The 20,099-nt window shown below is 35.9% G+C and overlaps 1 protein-coding gene across 14 annotated transcripts in view; it reads left to right on the top strand.

Annotated features, from left to right (window-relative positions):
• The window catches only part of MYCBP2 (MYC binding protein 2), a 174,111-nt gene that overhangs the window by 19,816 nt on the left and 134,196 nt on the right, over positions 1-20,099 (top strand). For all 14 annotated transcript variants that reach the window (XM_063392260.1, XM_063392266.1, XM_063392253.1 and 11 more), the window contains exons 2-7: positions 3,450-3,525; positions 11,144-11,359; positions 16,042-16,195; positions 17,467-17,663; positions 17,881-18,123; positions 18,396-18,467. In XM_063392260.1, the coding sequence (XP_063248330.1) occupies positions 3,450-3,525; positions 11,144-11,359; positions 16,042-16,195; positions 17,467-17,663; positions 17,881-18,123; positions 18,396-18,467 (958 nt within the window). The remainder of the gene's footprint in view (positions 1-3,449; positions 3,526-11,143; positions 11,360-16,041; positions 16,196-17,466; positions 17,664-17,880; positions 18,124-18,395; positions 18,468-20,099) is intronic.

Genomic DNA, 20,099 nt, shown 5'->3' with positions numbered 1-20,099 from the left:
GGGGTCTCGGCTTCTGACAGTCATGAGGCAGATGAGGGATTTTCAGACCGACTCTTACACAGGGCTGAGCATTTTTGGTATTTATTCTGTTCTCAACAGATTTTTCTGTAAAGGCTGTAGTAGCACCATTCACCCTTTGTTCGTGTACATTTGCTGCAAGTATCTTTTGTCAAGGTGTCTTTATGTTCTGTGCTCATTTGACTTGCACTTCCTTTGTGGCCCAGTTCAAAACTTCATCTCCAGTATTATATCTTGAAGAAGGTTGCAGAAAGCCTGCCTGAGATTGCTGATAATGAATGTTTGTTTTCTGTGAAGTAAATGGTATCAACAGCTGAGTTAGAACTTGGAGGCCAAAGGCCTTTTGCCAGCGGAAGCTGATTGTCAGCACAAAGTATCAAGACCTTTACAAATGACAGCTAGCAGCAGTTTACAGTTGTTAACCAACAATATAATTAATAATTTAGCTAAAAAATCCAGCTGAGCCGTATCAGATCTTGTTAATCTTCATGCAATACAGTTGGGCTTATAATTAACGCATGTGGTTTCCAACAGGAAATTACTCATAATCTGCTTAACATTGTTTTCCATGAATATATTTGCCCTATGTTTTACACTTTTTTTCTGAACAATAAAGCATCTTAGTGTTATGGGATATAACAGTAGAACTGTGAACAATCATATATATTTCTGTTACGTGCAGATACATTCTGAATATATTAATGTTACACATACTAACTGTAGGTTGCTCAGAACCATTTATAAAATCAGTGTGATGAGGTATTTTTTATTAATTAATTACCTACTTGTTCTGAAGGTTTGTTTGAATATGGAAGAAGGTTTACTTCCCAACTCCTTGAGAGTTCGTTTTTAGAAAATATAGGGAGACAGTTGAGGATTCTTACTATGGCATTTCTATCCTGAACTGTTTCCATGTAAAACTATTCAAGCCCAAAACTTGCTGAAGATAAAGACTTCCACAGTGGAGCAGTCAGACTGTGCTGCTACTTGCAGCATCTTTAATGGTTTTTGTATAAATGAAGGAGATCTTAGCACCATCAGTAAACCCATTGCTGATTTTTCCTGTTTGCTGATTGGAAAAAAACCTTGTGTAGGTGTCATGACAAATGAAGGTAATCTGCCAAATGGCAGAGATTTTGTTACCATGGAGGTGAGTCCAATCTTGGGGGGAGGGAAAAGGCTTAATTTGGGGGTTTTTCAGATGTATGTGTAAACACAAAGAAATACTTGCAAAAATTACAGAGACTGGTCCAGTGAAATATTTACAAGATGAAAAAGTGTTTATAATGTTTGCAGATTGTAACAAATTTGGAGAGTTTTCAAGGACTTTGGCAGGAAGGATTAAATTTGAAATGTCTTGGCAACTTGAATTAGTATCTTTTAAACAAAAAGAAAAAAAGCTATTCTTACCAAGTTTTCTGTGGCAAGCGCAGATCTTACTGTGTTTAAAAGACATAATAATTAGCACAGATAGATAGAAAGTATTGGAAGCTCAATTTTGAGGTTTGCGGGGAAATGTTTTCTTGCTAGTCTGGGTTAAATAGGTCTGTTATGCCATATTGCTGTGAAGCTGTCGAATAATACCTGGGGTGCAATTAAAAGTGTGACCTTGGAGGCATATGAGACATTTCTTCTTCTTCCTCTTCCTAACAACAAACAACAAGTATTGTTTTCAGCTTTGGTTGACATGGTTTATGTGTAGTATGGACTGAGAACCCAGAAGATAATTTCATCGAGACTTTTAAGCTGAAACTTAGGGTGCGAGTTTTGTAAAAGGTCACGAGGTTGATAGCAGAAGATTGAGTAGCTACAGAATGGAAGGAGCTGCACTGTTCATGTTTGACAGCAGAATGAGAATTAACTGCATTAAATGCTAAAAAGGAAGAAAAATTTGTCTAATTAAAGAAAAACTAAATATGGAGTTTGATTGTTGAAATTTGAGCAGTAAAGGTTATATGAAGTTTTTTTTCCCTTGCATCTTAAATAGCTTATATACTGTTACCTATTCAAATTTTACTGTTGGGGTGTTGAGCAGTCATCTCCATTCTTTTTGTAACCTTTAACTTACTGGGGATGGTCAGGGAATTCCTGCTTACTGAATCAGTTCTTTTAACTCTAGGATAAGGGTTTGTTCCATAAAAGAAAAGTGGTGAACTGGTTTGTTTCTGCAGGAAGTGCCTTGAGGAATATACCTTCCTCTTAATACAAGTCAAGAGGGGAAAAGAGGTGACATTTCTAGGAAGCAGCTTTCTTGGCATGCTTCACAGGAATTCTTTCAGTTTATATTCTCACTGCTGGCTGTTGGTCAGGCTTCAGTTTTTCCAGCTTTTAACTGCTGGACCATGAGGTTTCTATGTTCTTGCAGTCTGAATGCTGTAGGGGACAAGTAACCACTAATCTTTTAGAACCTCAGAGTTTTTATTTAAAGCAAAGTTGTTTGAATGAAATATTAAGATTGTTACCATTCTCAGTCTGTTACTGAAAATGCAACTTCTCACTGCCTGTGATTTTCAGATGTCATAGTTTTATTTTTCAATTAATCTGAACTGTAAGCTATTTGAGTAAAGTTTGTGGTACAGAATATTGTAGTAGCTGTTGCTTGAAGTCCTATATAAGGTGAGCTGTATGCTGCACAGCTAACATACAACTTTTTCTTTATTTTGGAGGACTTAACTGAAAAACCAGTAGGTTAAAAAACACGCATTTCAGAGTAATCTCAGCGATGGTGACAGAACAGGCACATGTGCATATGGTCTCTTTTTTGTATGATGTCTTTTCTTTTTTTCCTGGGTAGTAAAATGGAGGAGAAAAGAGTATAATAAGAATGAGGTGTAGGCAGGAGAGGATTAAAAGAGCTTAGGAAAGTGTGTGCTAGCTAGGTCTGTAATGTAAAGGGATGGACATTAAGTCTATAGAGTAAAGGGTGGGAAAAGTCCAAACAAAAGGTAAAGAAGCTACAGTTTCTTCCATCAGCTGAATCTTCTGCTGAAAGATACATTTTTAAAGTTTACTTTTTGTCTTGGAAGGCTTGAGTCTTTGTGTGGTAAAGGCTTCACAACGCAATGTTCTGTACTAACAGCTTGTGCTGAGAATTGTCAATAATTCTTGCTTCTAGCATTGCTGTGGCACTAACAAACTTGTAACAGAAACAATAGGGTAAGCCAGTAGAAAGCTCAGGGACTTGTGTCTGTCCTAGCATATATTCTGGTTAAATTGATGAGAGTAAAGGCCCATAATTCAGTGGAGCAATTAGGCAAGCATAATTTTAAGTGCTTTGTATTCTGATTCATGCTCTGAAATTCTACCTGTGATAATTCCCTTTGCCTACAAGAAAAATTAGAGTCCTTCTAATTTTTTCCTGCTGTTCTTTTTACCATGGGGTACAAAGGTGAGTTTATTAATTTTGTTCTATTTGCTTTTCTTTTTTTCAGAAGTAAGAAACTTTTTAGCAAGAAAAAGTTGAAAAGAAAACAGAAGACTAAATTGAAAGTAAAAACACGCAACAAGGTAAGCCTGTAACTAACCTGACAAAGTTCTGACTCAAAAATGACAGTAACTTCAGTTGACAGAAATACAAGAAAACCTAAGTGTTACTAAGAATTTGTTTGTTTAGAGGAGTCAATAGTAGACCAGTACTGTCTGTTTACTGTATCCTACATGACTGTGATACCAATGCTAAACTTATTCAGTTGCTTTTGCTACTAATGTTCCACAGGAAATAATATGAACAGTGTTTTTAGTTCTCCAGTTCTTAAACCCTGAGTGTAGCTAAACATATTGGTCCTAGAGGTAAATTTTGAGATCTGTGTCTAGCCAACTGTTGAAGACTGCTGCTGCAAAGGTTTGGTTCATATCAGCTAAAGAAGAAAGGGAGCATTCTGAGGATTCCAAAGTTAACACTGAAAATTCCTTCATAATGGAAAATGTTATAGATGATACCTAAGTGGTTCTGTTAATGTTTTCTCCCCATGTAACGCCTGCCTTCCATCACTTTAAATGTATGGGAACCATACAGTGAACTTAATAAAAATTTTTACATCTTCACTCTTTAGAGAGAATAAATTAGCAATCTGTTTTAAAATATTACTGTGCTACATTCGTTCTCTATTAGAGAGCTATTATTTCTCTATGTAAGCTAGAGTCTTGGAGATAGTTTAATGAAGGCTTGCTGCAGACATGAGGGATTGTAGTCAGTAAAGAGAAAGCTCATTTCTGGAACGGTTCTGAGGGACAGAAACACTGAAATATCCAGTGAAAACACTTTCTAGTCAGTTGAATGTCCTTATAATTCAAGTTCAGTGTAGAACCACTTGGCCATCTTATCCCTCTTTGCCAAACCTCATGTATTTACTGTATCTCAAGACAGATGACTTTGGGAGGGTGAAGCAAACCCTCTATCTATTAATTTGGTATTGACTTTTTGGAGACTCAGCAGATTATTCTGCTTATCTCAAGTTGTGCAGCTTCAGACTATGGTATAGAAAGAGCTTATCTTCATTTCTGTTCTCAGCACTGTACAGTAAAATATTTGTGGTCCAAACTGAATTTCTCAGTCCTTTCTTCAGTTGCTGTAAGAAGTTTTAGCTCTGTGTCCTCTCCATGGCTTTATCAACCCACTGCCAACAAAGGACAACCAAGTCAGAAATTCGAAGAAATTTTGCAGAGTGTAGTTAATCTGTGTGTTCTGTCTGGTGACAAAAACTTACGCTTTTAAAATAACTCTTCAGCTTTGATCATTGTTACTCTTTAAAGGGACTCTTGTCTGTCTGGGTGGTGGGGCCCTAGTTTTACTGCCAAGTAGAAAACTAAATACAGAATGTCTGATCACAGGCTCAACAGTCAGATGTAGGTCTTATATTTAGTTGCATTGGATAAATGGAGTGGCAGGATCCTTGGCCAAGGCACTGTGAACATAAGAAGGGCTAGTTCTTGTGAGTAGTTCTGGAAATGGCACTAACTGATTATCTTCTGATCTTATCCCTGTTGAAGATTGTTCTCAATATTTTTCTTGGGTTTAAGTCAGTTTCTACTTGAAACTGAATATTGAGATTTATATCTTTGAAAACCATAATAATGGGTTTTTGTATGTCTTTTACTGGTGCCGTTATTGTAGACAGTGTTTGAGGCAGACTAGAGTTGACCATTAGAAATTGGTCTTCATTCTGAGTGACTCACGTACACAGAAGCACTCCAGCTTATTTCTGCATGATAGCAAAAAATTGTGTATTTCCTGAAAAATGTAGCTGAGAAGGGGAAGATAAAACCAGCTTTATATCTTGAGGTTATGAAACTGACAAAGTGGGGTGGTTTTGTTTATTGGCTTTTTTTGTAGTTGATTTGTTGTTTTTTTATATACTTTTCAATGCATCCCAATGTTTACCATGGCAGAATCAGCGCAGTGATTGTTTTTGCACTAGAATGTCTGAAAAAGGATGTGTCTATTGTCAGGAAAATGTGAGCTTCCATTTGGAAGCTTTAAAATAGAGCAGATTGAAAAGTCTTTCACTACTCGACATTCTGAGCAGTAGAATTTGTGGGCATCAGTTTATTGAAGAAACAGGGTCTTTTAGTCTGAACAGAGATGGAAGCTTTCTCCTCATATACTTAGTAGAGGCAGAGAGGGCCTTAAATCAAGAACAAGATGAAGGAAGGAACCCAAAAATGTTATTTATATACTGTGCTTACTGAAAATGATTGAGTAATGGAAGAGAGAACTTTAAGAGAAGTAATTGTTGAGCAACTGGAATAAAATTGTTTCTACCATTTAGGCATGAAATATTAGAACATTTTAGGTATAAAACTAATTGGTGTTTAACACAGCCCAGTAGTTTGAGCCTTCTGTTTCTAAGCTGGGTCATACTATGATCACTGACATTTGAACTATCACTAATTTTTGGGTTTGTGGTTTAGTATCTATTTTTTAAATGGAGGTATAAATGTTCTCCATGTGATGCAGTCTATTTTGGCTTTAGAAATTCACGAACATAAGTGACTTTTACATAGAAAACAAATATCTGATTGTTAGACATGGGTGTAGCCCCTTGGATTCCAGTCCTTACTTGCCTTCTCCCTTTTTTTTTTCCTTTTGGCAAAGAATATAGCCAGAAAATTGTAAGGACATGCAACTTCTTCCAATTCTATGAATATTGCTGCTAGTCCCGTTCCCTCCACCTTCAGACACCCTAGATATTTTCCCCCTTCGTTAATTCATGCAAGTGCTGCTTAGGACACTTGGATTGAGAGAGACTTAAAAATCTGCAGTTCACCATCTCCTGTTTTCATAATGTTATTTGTAGAATGCTGAAAAATTGGAGTCCACCAAACACAGCTTGTACTTGAAATGATTGGCATCTACCAATTTATGTAGCTTATGCAGAAGTTTTAAACTCACTTTTTTAGCTTCAGATAAATGGAAGGAATAAAATTTTAAGGGGGAGGTTCATGTAGTAGACAAATTCATTCTAATCTAATGAAGAGATGTATGAAACAGATTGACTGGTATGAATACTGTCTCATTAAAAGCGCATGTAGGTTCTCAAATCATTTGGCATTGTAATCATTTGGTTTTTGTATTATTTGGCCTTTCAACCTCAAGAGGGCATCCATTTCTAGGAGATCTTTTGACTGTCCGAAGAAAAATTTGGTGAGCTTCTCTTCTCAGTGTTACACATAGATTAGATCAGATGGTTATTATAACCTGACCCATCTTCAACAGCAGATTAACTTTCCTTTCCTAGTTTATAGTCTATTTCCATCATATTTAAGAATAAACCATTACTACAGTCATCTGATTCAAGAGGAAGAAAACAAATAGGTCAGGAAATAAGCTATGTATAGGTTTGATGTTTAGGGAAAACAGTTTCTTTGTGTGAGACAAGTGTAAAGGAGACCAGAGGATTTTGGTGTTTCTCGCTCCTTTCATTGAGCGTACTGGAACATTACAAAAGGCTAACTGAGAAGAGCAGTAGGGATAGGTTGCTCTTGTCTTTTGAGCCAAACCTGTGCTGTTTACCCTCTCCTCCATAATTCATTCTTCCATTCAGCAGGGACTGTATGTTTACAAGGACAAGGCAGGCATCAGGGTGTGGGCATCGGTGCTTTGATCTCTCTCTCATATATTAGTGTCTTACCTTTCAGAAAATAAAAAGTAACACACAAGAAATAAAATCTTCACATATTAAAACTGTGTTCACCAATAATGCAAAGATGAAGATTCAGAATGTCCCACTGTGTTTGAGAGTCAAACAATATATTTCAGTTTTCCCATCTGTAAGCCCTCTTCTTTTTGAAAGCAGTAACAATTTCATTTTCCAAGAAGCCAGATGCTTTGGGAGAAAAGCTAGTATAGAAGCTATCATCTCATCTTCTACTTAGGCTCTCTGGAAGCTGAGTTTGTAGTTAAATTTGAGTGCCTTGGAATGCAATATTCCAGTAGCCATTAAGAATAGGACATGCAGAGGTGGAGGAAGTGATTGTTGCTCTTCACCTTATTCCCAGGTGTCATGTGAATCTCCATACTCAACACCGTGAAAACAAGCTGGAAGGCATTTCTTTCTGAAATGTATCCTGTAGCTCAAGAGCAGTCTGTTTGGAGTATTAATAATTCTATATCTGTGTAAAATTAATAAATTGCTTTAGTGAGTTCTTAGAAGTTGATTAACATTTTGGCTTAATGTTTTGCTGTTTTTCTTAGCAATGTAGATGTATTTTGTGCCAACATAAAATGTAGTATCATTAAGAGAATTGTAAGATAAAGTAGACTTTATTAGTTTGATAAAAATTACTAAGTAAGGTTCTGTAGGTACAGGTATTGGTTAGATTTTCTTACTGATCTATTCTACCTCAAAATCTGTGAGTCAGCAGCAAGATTGTACAGGTGGTATCGTAATATTGGGAAGTTTTCATGACTGTTTAGAAGGTATTCATTAGCTGCAGAAAAGTTAGCTTTCAGGTGATGATGGGATGAACAGTTTTCTGACTTGTTCAGTGTATCTGGCATCAGTGAAGTTAGAAATCTGTTATCTGGAAAGGAAGAACTCTTGTTTCATATGGAAAATAATCTTCTGATATCTGTTCTGAATACTGTCCTCTACCACTGTTGAAGAAAAGAAGAAACAAAAAAAAAAAGCTGCTCACTGAATGAGCATTTGCTTCAGAGGGGCAGAAAGTTTCACTTTTTTTTCCCTGTTATCAGCTCCATTCTTGCCTTATGTAAAGGAAATCTAAGAAAGTGATGTTTGTACAACCTGCATACATCTCTTTTTGAACAGATGTTTGTTTTGAAGACCTATCAACTTTAAATATTATAGTTACCTCTTGGACTTGAGCAAATCCATCACAAATCACATCAGTGTTTTTTACCTTATGATGAAGTTTCTTGAGGATGTTGTGCTATACAGAAGTCTGGGTAGGATATTAGTGTATGTAAGTGTTGTTCATGCACTGTTGTAGAAAAGCAAGACACTGAACATAAAGAAAGCAGTTAAAGTGCTTACTGGTTAATACTTGTAAAGTATTGAGAATAGGGAGTTCATTTCTGAAAATTAGTCAGCTTGTTATAAATAGGCAAGAAAACATACGTTGATTTTTATCTAGCACTGTAATGTCTAAAATTATCTGTGCTGGTTTAACAGTTTGGCCAGTTTGTTTCTCTATATGAGCTACAGAATGTAGGCTCCCCTGGATCTAAGACTTAGCTGAGCTGACAAAAAATAATTGGAATGGAAACTCTTCACAGAAGTTATAATTACAATATGTGATATTAACTAGATATGTGAACTTCCAGATAAATATCTGAAGCCTCTGAAATAGCTCTTTTTCTTTCTGTAACTGTCAATAAAAAACTTGAGTAAACTAAATTTACTAAGGAATTCTGCTCAATTGAGTTAGCTTTAAAGCTGAAATCTTATACTATATATTTGCCTTAACAGGGGCTGCAAAAACATTTGGGGTAATGTGTATGGATACTTGATGTACAGAAGAGTTACATCTTATAACCATTCAGTTTTCTGGTGTCTAACTTCAAAATTTGTAGGAGCTTCTTACCAGTGAGGTCAATCCAAATTTATTTTAATATAATTTGATACTGGAATAACAGATGAGGTTCTACTTTGGGTTCTTGCACTGATTAATTTGGTGGGGTTTTTAACAGGAGCTTTAGTATTTCAAAGAGATTCAATATTGAACGAAGAGTAAACTTTGCTGTCTTTCAGTCACTAATGGCAGAAGTTCTGTTGAGCTAAAGAAAAAAAACCTGCCAAACTTGAGTACTTCAGTATGCATGTAAAGAACTTTTTCCAGCTTTTTCCCATTTCCTCCTTCATTATCTTTATATTTTTGTGGCTACTTCTAACACTGATGCAGATGAGAAAAATTAACAGTCTGTATTTGATAAAATAGGTTGCATAGTGTAAAGCATTGTTTCTTAATGTCCTAGCTTCCAGTAACTTTAGTAATAATGGAAAGGAAGGATAGGCAAATATATACCAGTACAGTCAGAGTAATACTATAGTCAAAAATAGGGAATATGTAAATGATGAAGTATTTTCAAGTGATTTTGAATTTTTTGTTCTCTAACATACGGTGTTAAAAGGTCTACTTAGAGTCTTGTGTTATTTCTGGTATTAATAAAAATGTCTGTGCAGATAAAAATGTTTTTCATGTAGAAAATTGTGGCAACCATATTGTAGAAAAAAAAATCACCCCATTAAAATATTGCCTAGTTCACTGATTCTCAAATTTCTTTCACCTCTCCTCTGCTGATTTAATGTTCTTTCCTATCACTGCTCTCAGTGATGTTTCAAATCACTGTAGCATAATTCACTGCATAATTTTGTGCCAGATGAATGTGGCAATGCACAATATTAATATCCTGTAAATAAAAAAAAAAGACAAAATCCCTACACTTTCACTGTGCCCCTCCTCCCCCATCCCTCAAGAATACAAGAAACCAAAATGACCTTGTGAAGTTAGTCATGACCCTGAGTCTGTCTGGCCTAATAATGCCCCTCATTTTGCCTTGCATGGTCAAGCAGATGTGTCTTTCACTCTTAACCTGGGCCTTAGCTCCTTACATGGTCTTTGTGCCCTCTGTCTGCAGCAAGGTGTGACCGAAACTTGCTTCCTCCCATATGCCTGAAATCCAATTTTCAAAGCCTATGCTCAAACCAGCCTGGTCTTTGCTTGTACACAACCAAATGGAAAGAATAACCAACCCCACTTTGGAATTAATTGTTGTGGAGTTTTGTTTTTTCAAGTCAGTCATACTTCCTCTCTCATCTTACTGTAGCAGACTGGGAAAGTACAGAGTAGATTTTTAAACTTGTTTTTTAAAAATGTTTTTTCTTTTTATTTTTCTGAGTCCAGTGACAGCCTCATGAAGGCTCCTTCGTGTTTTGGCCAAGGCTGACAGTAATACACCAGTAGTAGGTACCAAGGTGGGCCAGGGTAGTGGTAGTTTCTCAGAACTGTTTCCCAGCTGATACTTTGTGGCTCAGGGCTTCTGAAAACAGAATAGTGTCCTGTTGAGTCATAGGCCTTGATTTCTTTATTCAGTGATTAATCTGTTAGATTATTATTCTCAAAACTATTATCTGCAGCATACTGACAGAAGTTTTTAAACTTGGTATCAGTTTTCAATTAACGACAAAACAAGTGGTTCTCTTAATTTCTAGTATATATTTAACAAACTGCTTAAATTTTTAGTATTTATCAACAGGTTAAAACTAATAACTAGAATAACAAGGCATGCATTTAGAAACTCAGTTATAATTAAAATCTCCCAAATAGACTGTTGTTGAGCAGATACCGCTTGATTCTGCTACCCTTACCACTGTGGCACAAGTTTGGACCATTCCATAGCCTGCTTTCATTTTTAGTCCCAATGTTCTCATCAAGTTATGAGAGGTAGAGACTAAAGCTAGAGGGAATCTGTTGGAGTTTCTTCCTCTTCTTGCTTTCTTCCCTGCCTGAAATATAACTGGTACTTCAGCAGGAAAATTTCTCCAGTTTGGAAATAATTTTGGTCTGTCAAAAATATTGAGACTGTTGAGATTATTTGTATTTAGCAAAGCTTGAAACTTTACTGAACTAATAAACTAAAATTAAAACCAATCTTGTTTTTCAGACTGAAAACCTAGAGAGTACAATTACCATACCAGATATCAGATTACATAGCAATCCTTCAGCTTTTAATGTTTACTGCAACGTCCGCCATTGTGTGTTGGAGTGGCAGAAAAAGGAAGCGTCTGTGTCTTTGGCTTCAAAGAACAGTGTCCAGAGTGGGGATTCGGACAGCGATGAAGAAGAGGAGCCCAAAGAGCCGCCTATTAAACTTCCAAAGGCAAGTAACTGATACCACTTAAAGTGTGCCATGCATGTCACCTAAGGCTGGTATGTTCTTTCTGGGGATTAAAGAGCAACAGTATAAGCCAACTGCTTAAAACACTGCTGTAGTTTTATTTGGAGTTGATCTAGCTCAGAATCATTTGATGAAATAGGGTAATGTACATACCTGCCCAAATTAAAGTCAATTAAAGGCCAGGTAAACACTCAAGTTGCACTCCTTTAAAAGTGTTGGTACTTGAACACCTACAGTCTCAAAATCTACTCAGAAATGATGCAAATAAGGCAGCTCTTACATCTCTGAGGGGCTACCAGCTCATAATGGTAAAGGGTGCTTTCTTTTGCTTTATCCTCCAAAAAGAGTAAGTCTTTCAAATAATGGAGATCATTTGGTGGAAGGGTTCCTAAGATGTTTTGCTGAGTATGCATGTAATTACAGTAACTGTCAATTATTCTTTCCCTTTTTTGGCTTTAGTGCCCTTAGTGGTACTGACAGCTCCAGATTTTAGTGCGTGTTAAGATTCTGATGCTATAGTTGTACACTTAGAGTAAGTTTTTTACTATTGACTGCTTCTGTGCTTATAGTAGGATTAATGGTGGAAAGTCAGAAATATAGGACTTACTGATTTTTTCATATTTTTTCAATTTGTTGATTCACTTGTTTTTTTTTTTACTATGTATTACAAAACTGCATTTAGTTTTGTTCATTGCTACCTTATGAATGCTATGAATTGTTCTTTGTTTAGTTGTTCCTCTGAATCTAAAAAGCATATTCAGATAAACTTCCCTTGTTTATATTTGTTCGAGAACCAATACAAATGCTGAATTAAAAAGGTGGTTGCAGCTGTGGTTATGTAGAATGTTTTGGGCATCTTAGAAAATTAGGATTTTATCGATGATTGCATTTAGGTGTTATTATCTGAAGGGCAAAGTTGGCACTCCAGAAAACAGTGGTGTCGAATTGCCAAAAAGCATAACCAAGTCAGCCAACTGAAATTTCATGATTGATGATTGCAAAATATGTGGTCACCAGAAATAAAGTCAGCATTGTTTATGAACTGCATCTGAGTCCTCATGGATTGTATCAAATGAATCAGCAAGTGCTTGTAGATGCTTAGTTTTAAGTAAGAGGCAATGTAGCTATTAGCATTTATAAAGAATGGAATGGCGTCTTAAAAAGATGTTGAAATAAAGAGGTTCCAAGAAGGATGAGATTTATCACTGATATGGACAGAAGACTTGCGTGTGGAAACCAGAATATTGATATTGTGTTGGACTGTTTATTACAAAGAGACTTGGAAAAGTAGCACAGTTTTAAAAGTATGGTGGCTTAGAAAAAATGGTAGGGAAACTAAGTAACAAACTTCTCTCAAAATAGAAAATTGTTGAGATTTGGTTACATTCAGTACAGGAGATATAAAATTGGTGAAAATCAGTATGTTTTCAAACTATTAATTTTTAGTAAAGAATTGGCAAAACACCAAATTTGAGAATTTTTGGTTCAAAAATATGTTTAGATGCCTGATAACAATCTCAGTATTTTTCATAACTATCTAGATAATATAGGGTTCTTTAGGTCACTTGGAGGTAACAATGGGACTTGCATTCATGCTTTTGAAAAAAAATCTGCTTGGAACTGTCTCACATGTAGTAGAACTTCCAGGGGCTATGTAAATGTCTTGGTATGCTGGATTCAGGTGTCTGTCTCATGACAATAAACAATATTGTGTAGGGCTTAGTTGGTAAGAAGAAAGTTATTACAGAGTTTCTAAGATTTACAATATTTACAAGACTCATTTCTGATAGTAATTATTAGTTCATTAAAAAGCATACTGATGTATTTTGAGTTTGACACTGAGGTGAAAGATTAAAAAGTGTGGTTAGGGTTTGTGCTTTTACAGATTCTCCAGGGTTTAGTTCTTGGTGTGTTGGTGGTTTTTTGTTTAACTGAGAGTAAGTTGAAAACATTCCATTTTTTTGTAGCTTTAGGGTGACTTCAGGTGTTCTATTGAAGTATTTTCCTTTCAAATCTTGAAACTTGAAGAAGTCAGGTTTGTTAGAGCCTTTAAGTGGAATCAGAAGTTGTCCTATGCAATTTCTATCATAAGATTGAGAACAGTTGTTTCTTTGAGAGACAGAGACTTTGCTGCTCTTCAGATATTGGCACAAAAAAAATTGTGTTTTGGTTGTGTTCAGATAGTTTAGTAACTTGCTTTGATAGCTTTATATTTTTGGGTTCTCAGGAAATACTTGCCTTTGTCTGACGTATTTATTTGCTACCTTATTTAGTACCTTAGCTAATGATGAGGAATTCTCTCTATTTAAAATGGAGTAGGTTCAGTTCTGTTGATAAGATTTGTAATTTGCAGAGTAAAGGAGAGCTATTTCCTACACCTTTCACTCCTCCCCCCAGTTTTAAACTTAACATGGAGTTGTGAATGATCTACAGAAGCTCTGTACTAGAAGGAACAAATACGGGATTAAAGTGATTAAGGTGAAATTACCTGACTTAAATATTCTTTGTTCCTGCACTGGCATACACTTTTCTAATAAGCTTAAGCAAAAATTAAAATTTTTAAGTTGTAACAAAAAATAAAAGACAAATAATTACTTCCTTTAGAGATTGACTTTAAGTCTTTTAAAATTCATTAGGATAATGTTACCTTTGTAAATGTTCTTTTTTTTGTGTATGCATACAATATAAATTAATTCAGACTAGCAGGTAATTTTGAATTTATAAATGTGAGCATTGAGTATAATGCTCACAATGCTACCAGAAAAAATATAAAGGAAATAAAACAAGAGTGTAGATAAGACTTGAAGATGAAACAGGAGGAATTAGTTTAGAAATTAGTTAGGAGTCACAATGTCTGCATCCAGCCTAGAATTTTGGGTACCTTTTGTTTAAGTGGTCTTAGACTTTCAATCTGAAGTCTCGAAAGTGTTGCAAAGGCAATGGGAGAGTGACTGCCTGGAGAGCATCGATAAGAGCAGTCAGGCTGTGACACAGAAGCTGAGGCAGCAATGCTTGCTTTGGCCCAAAAACCCTTCAGAGAGCAGTGAGAACAAGCTTAAGATGTCTTTGAAAGAACTATTTGCATATTCTGTCCTTGGGAGCACAGTTTAGAGGAGAGACGTAGATATACACACGTGTATGTAAGATACATGTACGTGAGATACTAAGCCTTTATGAAGCTACCCAAGCTCTTGATCTCAGATATGTAAAAATCAACACAAAGCCTATGAAGAATTGACATCTCAGCAGAGCTAAATCTTACTGATTCCTACTGCAGTGGAAGTTCACCAAACTTTTTTTCCACTGTATTCTCTACTTCTTCTAGCTGCCTCTGTCAGCTCCTAGATGAGGTCTTCTGTCTGAAGATTGTGAAGAACAAAATAAACTCAGTTTCTTTCATAGACACTATAACTGAACAGGAAGGGCATTTCTAAAAATGTACTACAATGTATTTTATTTTTTAGCCTTCAGGATGCTGGTGAGTTTTGGATCCTGGAAAAAACATGCCATTATGTTGGCAGTTTTTTTCACTGTAGATTCCATGTACGTATTTCACCCCACTCCATTGCAGATGTGAAATGTAAGGTGTAGTTTTGGGGACAAAAATTGCTGTTATGCTTTGAAGACTTGACTTTGCTATGTTTTTATCCTTACTCTAAGAATAAAATAGATGGTAATATAATTTCTGAAAGACGAGAGTCAAATTCAATGTTGGCAAAGACAGTTACAAGTCATCCAGTAGAACTGAGAGCTGACTGCCAGAATATATGTGTTTTAAGCATGAGTGGCAGTTGCATTAATGATGTTCTTTATTTTCGCATTTCAGTCTTTTTCCTTACGTTTTACTCAGGAGTTTACTCTGTTAAACACTCCATACGTGGAGGCCCTGCTCCTGGCCAAAACACACAGTGAAATTTTTAAGATACAGTTGCTTATTTGTAATATGATAACCCTCCTCTCTTTTCTCTCATCTTCATCATTATTAAATACAGATTTTGAGAAGGAAGTGCAAGGGAGCAGGCAGTGGAGAGAAGCATGACTGTAATCTCAGAATAGTCAGGAATCCTAAAAGGAAAAGTTAGAGATGGCTATAACAGGGCTTTTAAACATGTTCTGTTAGTTGGCTTAATGCATGTATCTGAGTACATATGGAGTTTTAGTGACAAGCAATTAATCTTTGTTTTTGTCACCATATAAAAAACAATCTGAGAGGCTTTGGAGGGGAAAGTGCTAGAGCTGCCAGTATCAGCTATCAAATGTATTGTTATTCAGGTTGTGAAGCCAGGTTGCAGGACCATTCTGGTTTACTGGCTCCTGTTAATGAGCAAGAAAATAAAAGACTGTCAAAGTGTGAACTAGATAGAAATTAGAAGGGCTCAGAGGCACAGTTGGCCTTTTATTGTGCAAAACGTTTTAAGTTTCCTTATTCTTTCAGGAAACTTACTCTGCTTAGGTATGCTCTTTTATGTAGTTGCTGACTTGTCTAATATTTGCTGGTATAGTTGTATAGGTGAGTTCTTGATTTTGATTCTAGTTTGATTTAACACTTTTATATTATAACTCTTTATCTGAGTAATTATCTTGTTCAGTAAACATTGGGATATACTTTTATTGATGATCTAAAAGTATATTGACATTTGTTCTGAAAAATCTGTGTTCTTTAGATCATTGAAGTTGGATTGTGTGAAGTCTTTGAATTGATAAAGGAGACGAGGTTTTCTCATCCATCCTTGTGTCTCAGGAGCCTACAAGCCCTACTTAATGTGCTCCAAGGTCAGCAACCAGAAGGCCTGCAATCAGAGCCTCCTGAAGTCCTAGGTAATACCTCTTACTGTATTTTTATTAACATACATGTGTTAATTATGTTGGATAGAAGCAAACGGTTCTTTGCAAGTATTTGTGAGGTAGTAACATGCTTGTTCTCAACTGACTGACCTTATTCTGGAGTGTAAACTCCTTATGGTGCATGTATGCAGTACTTCCTCACTGAAGCAAGGTAATAAACCTTACAGCTTAACAAATTGGGTTTCACTTTGTTACTGAAGCATAAAATACTTAGTCTTACTGGGAAAGAATTCAGTTTTAGGGTGAATTTCTCTTGGAATCTGGTGTTGTGGACTATAGCTTAGATATTTAATTTTGTAGCTTATGTGGAGCTGCTAAGCAGAGTGTCAGAATTCTTGTTTTGAATTTTTCTGGCCGTCCTAAAGTTTCCCTGAAAATTTTCTTTTTAATGATATTGAAAATAGAAGTTGAACTTCTAATGTCTTTGAGAGCATAGTTGACTACATCCTTCAAGTTAAAATCACATTTTTCTTTTTTGATTCATAGTTTTTACTGGTTTATAGAACTGCAGGGAAGTCTAGGCTGTTGCCTGTGTTGTTTAAAAATAAGCTAAAGAAAACTTTAGACTTCATGTATTTTTTCATATTTTATGAATTAAGTTTTCCATTTCCAAACAGTAATGTGCTACAGAAAGCTTTTGTTTTGAATTGATGCGCAGAGTGTTAAAAAGCTACAAAGAAGACTTTTTGATTACTGCCTTAGTGATTAGCTGTATCTGCTCTCAAGAAAATTTAGGTGGATTTCTGTTCATGCCTTTATTGTTACAGATGTTCAGCCACCAAACAGTGTTTAGAAAGGCACATGATCAAAATAATTTTCAAGCCTTGATCTGAAATGCTCATTTCTGTGAAATGGGTTGTGCTTCAACATAGGTAGTGGTCGCAGAGAGTAAATAAGTTTGGTCAGGACCTACACGCCATCTCAGTGGTGGGGTAGACTGAATAGGCAGGTCAAATAGCATTTTCTGGCCCATTTCTTGTTAATTGTGCCACCGTGACAGAAGGACTTGGAGTTTTCTTCTTTGGCTGTGGTGATTATCCACACTTGAGGTTTTCTGGATGAAAAGAGAAAAGTTAAAGATAATTTAGTTTTATTTAATTGAGATGCCTTTCTATCTGAAATTAGTTCTAAAGATAATGGCTGAGGAAAGATATGTCTTTTCCTAGTTTGATTTCCCATTGATAGTTGAATTGTTTTGTATGATGTTGTGACATGGCTGTGTAATGGCTGTGTTTTATTTGCAGAATCCCTGTTCCAGCTGCTTCTGGAAATAACCGTCCGTAGCACGGGAATGAATGACAGCACAGGACAGTCCCTGACAGCGCTTTCCTGCGCTTGCCTCTTCAGTTTGGTAGCTGCCTGGGGAGAGACGGGAAGGACGTTGCAAGCAATCTCTGCAATCCTCACCAATAATGGCAGCCATGCTTGTCAGACTATTCAGGTCTTGCACTAAAACTTTTCTGTATCTGGTAATTTAAGTAAATGAGTGCTTCTCATGAGTTCTGAGAAGATGTGTTAATTCAGTTACTTTTTTCCCCCTTGCTATTTTTGAGATGAGTTGGTATTTCTTTGTCTCTCTTCAGTTGGGAGTTAGAACAGAAAATACAACATGTAAAAGAATGTCATCTTTTTCACTCACTATTTCTTCTACTGTTTAGGTGCCAACCATTTTAAACTCTCTTCAGCGGAGTGTGCAGGCAGTTCTGGTGGGCAAAATCCAAATCCAGGACTGGTTCAGTAATGGGATAAAGAAGGCAGCCTTGATGCACAAATGGCCATTGAAAGAAATATCTGTAGATGAAGATGACCAGTGCCTACTTCAGAGTGATGGTTTTTTCCTCTATCTCTTATGTAAAGATGGACTTTACAAAATTGGCTCTGGATATAGCGGGACCGTGAGGGTAATGTGGCTTCTTCTTGTCTGATGAGTGATACTTAGTATTTTAATTTAACTTTGATGTCCTATTTCCATGAAGAATCATACGTAGCTTACTAATCATCAGTTCTATTACAGTTTGTGTAGATTTTTCTGATGATTTCTATGACAATTTGACAGTGTTTTCTTAGAATTTTCACTTTGCAGTATGGCTGAAGACATGACCTAGATGGTAAATTATTGTGTTGAGTTTTCACTCTGGTATTTGTTAAATAATGGAAGTTTTTTGCTTTGCAGGGCCATATATACAATTCTACATCCCGCATCAAAAACAGAAAAGAAAAAAAGTCTTGGTTAGGCTATGCTCAGGTAGGTGAATACTTACAATATAAAATGGGTGGCCCTCCTCATCTGTCATGAGTAGTTTAGCTAGACCCTGCCTAAGTGTAAGCTTACATGAATATTTTATCATTACTTTGGCTTTTATTAGAAAGACCAAAATTTTTGGTACTGGCTTCTAAATTGTGGAAGACAATGGACATGTGAATGTAGTGGCCTGTAGAAAGGAATAATGCAGTGTCCTTGCTCTGTGTTGTCACTGTAAAGACTTTTGCAAAATATGATGGTTTAGCACATGAGTTAATGAACTGTACAGTCAATTGATGTGTGTTTCTAAGTGCATGTTATTGGATGTAAAAAAAGTGCTGTTGCAACAAACATGTAAAAAATATTTGAAATACCTGTTTATGAAGAGAAATTGACATTGCAACATCTGCAGTAAAATAAGGAAATGCTGTTTTGGTTGGGGAGGATTGAGTATATGTAAACAATAATTAGATATAACTGTTGACATTGTCATTGAGGAGTTAACTATTTGGATGGTTTGGGATTTTAGAGTTAGTTTCTGGAATATCAACTACTTTTCCTTACACTTCTATTACTCATTATAAAAAAACCCTCAAAACTTACAAGAAAATACATTTCAGAGAACAATTAATTTACTTCATTTACTGTGTATTTACTGTTAACTGAATGATCTCATCGTCCCAATGTGATTTTTAATATCCTCCTTGCCACACTTTTGAAGTGAAATTGTTCATTACAAATATATGTACTTTCATTGCAGTTATCATGTGTGTGTAAATATACAAACACGTGAAACCTGTTTTTATTTAATGTAAAAGCAGATCACCAAAAGATACACTGGCACAAAACAAATAGGTATGGATGCATTCATTCTGGAGCCTGTTTTATCAGTTTGAAAAAGAACGAGATGGATGTGGTTTCATTATATAGTGTTACATGTTCAGACATTGTGACATAACTATGAAAATGTGCAAGGCCTTTTGAGTGCTTGTACAGGTGTATGCACTCACACAGTGAGCAGGCAAAGGCACTGCAGTTCGGACAAGTGTCATTCGGGGGCTTTATTTACAGAAAGGTGTGTAACTTGCACTTATTGCTAGTTATGTGTCCAAGGGAGAAATAAAATACATTATTGGCATCATTTCCCTTCAGGTGCTTGCGTAACTTAAAGTGATTTTTCTTACTTCATCGTATTAGTTCTTTTTAGCTTGAAGCTTTTCTATCTGCTTAAATGCTCTTTGCTTTATGTGGGCCTGTTTTCCTCATTTCACTGAGATTTATTTATCCAGTAGTTTTGATGGAAGAGAATGTCTCAATGTGGGAGTCAAAGCAGTTAATTAATATTTTTATTCTAGGTTTTAATGCATGCATTAATGATTGCCCTTCTGTAGAGAGCAACATTATCTGTTGCCTTTCTGGAATTCTGTGACTATTTTGTTGATTTGAAAAGTGGAAACAGATAGACTGCTTTTACTGTGGCTGTGGCTTTTAACTGTAATTGTATACAAATACAAGTAACAGAATAATTATACAGGGCTTCAAAAGTTGTATACAAGCTTCAGCATGGCATGTAGAAAGTGGAGGAAGGGAGTCAAATTTCCATTTTTGAATGTGGAACTTGATTAGTAGAGAAAA

The sequence above is a fragment of the Prinia subflava genome, chromosome 3 (genome assembly GCF_021018805.1).
Source record: "Prinia subflava isolate CZ2003 ecotype Zambia chromosome 3, Cam_Psub_1.2, whole genome shotgun sequence".
Lineage (NCBI taxonomy): Eukaryota > Metazoa > Chordata > Aves > Passeriformes > Cisticolidae > Prinia > Prinia subflava.
Note: the sequence above shows the minus strand (reverse complement) of the source record. Positions and strands in the feature narration are given on the sequence as shown.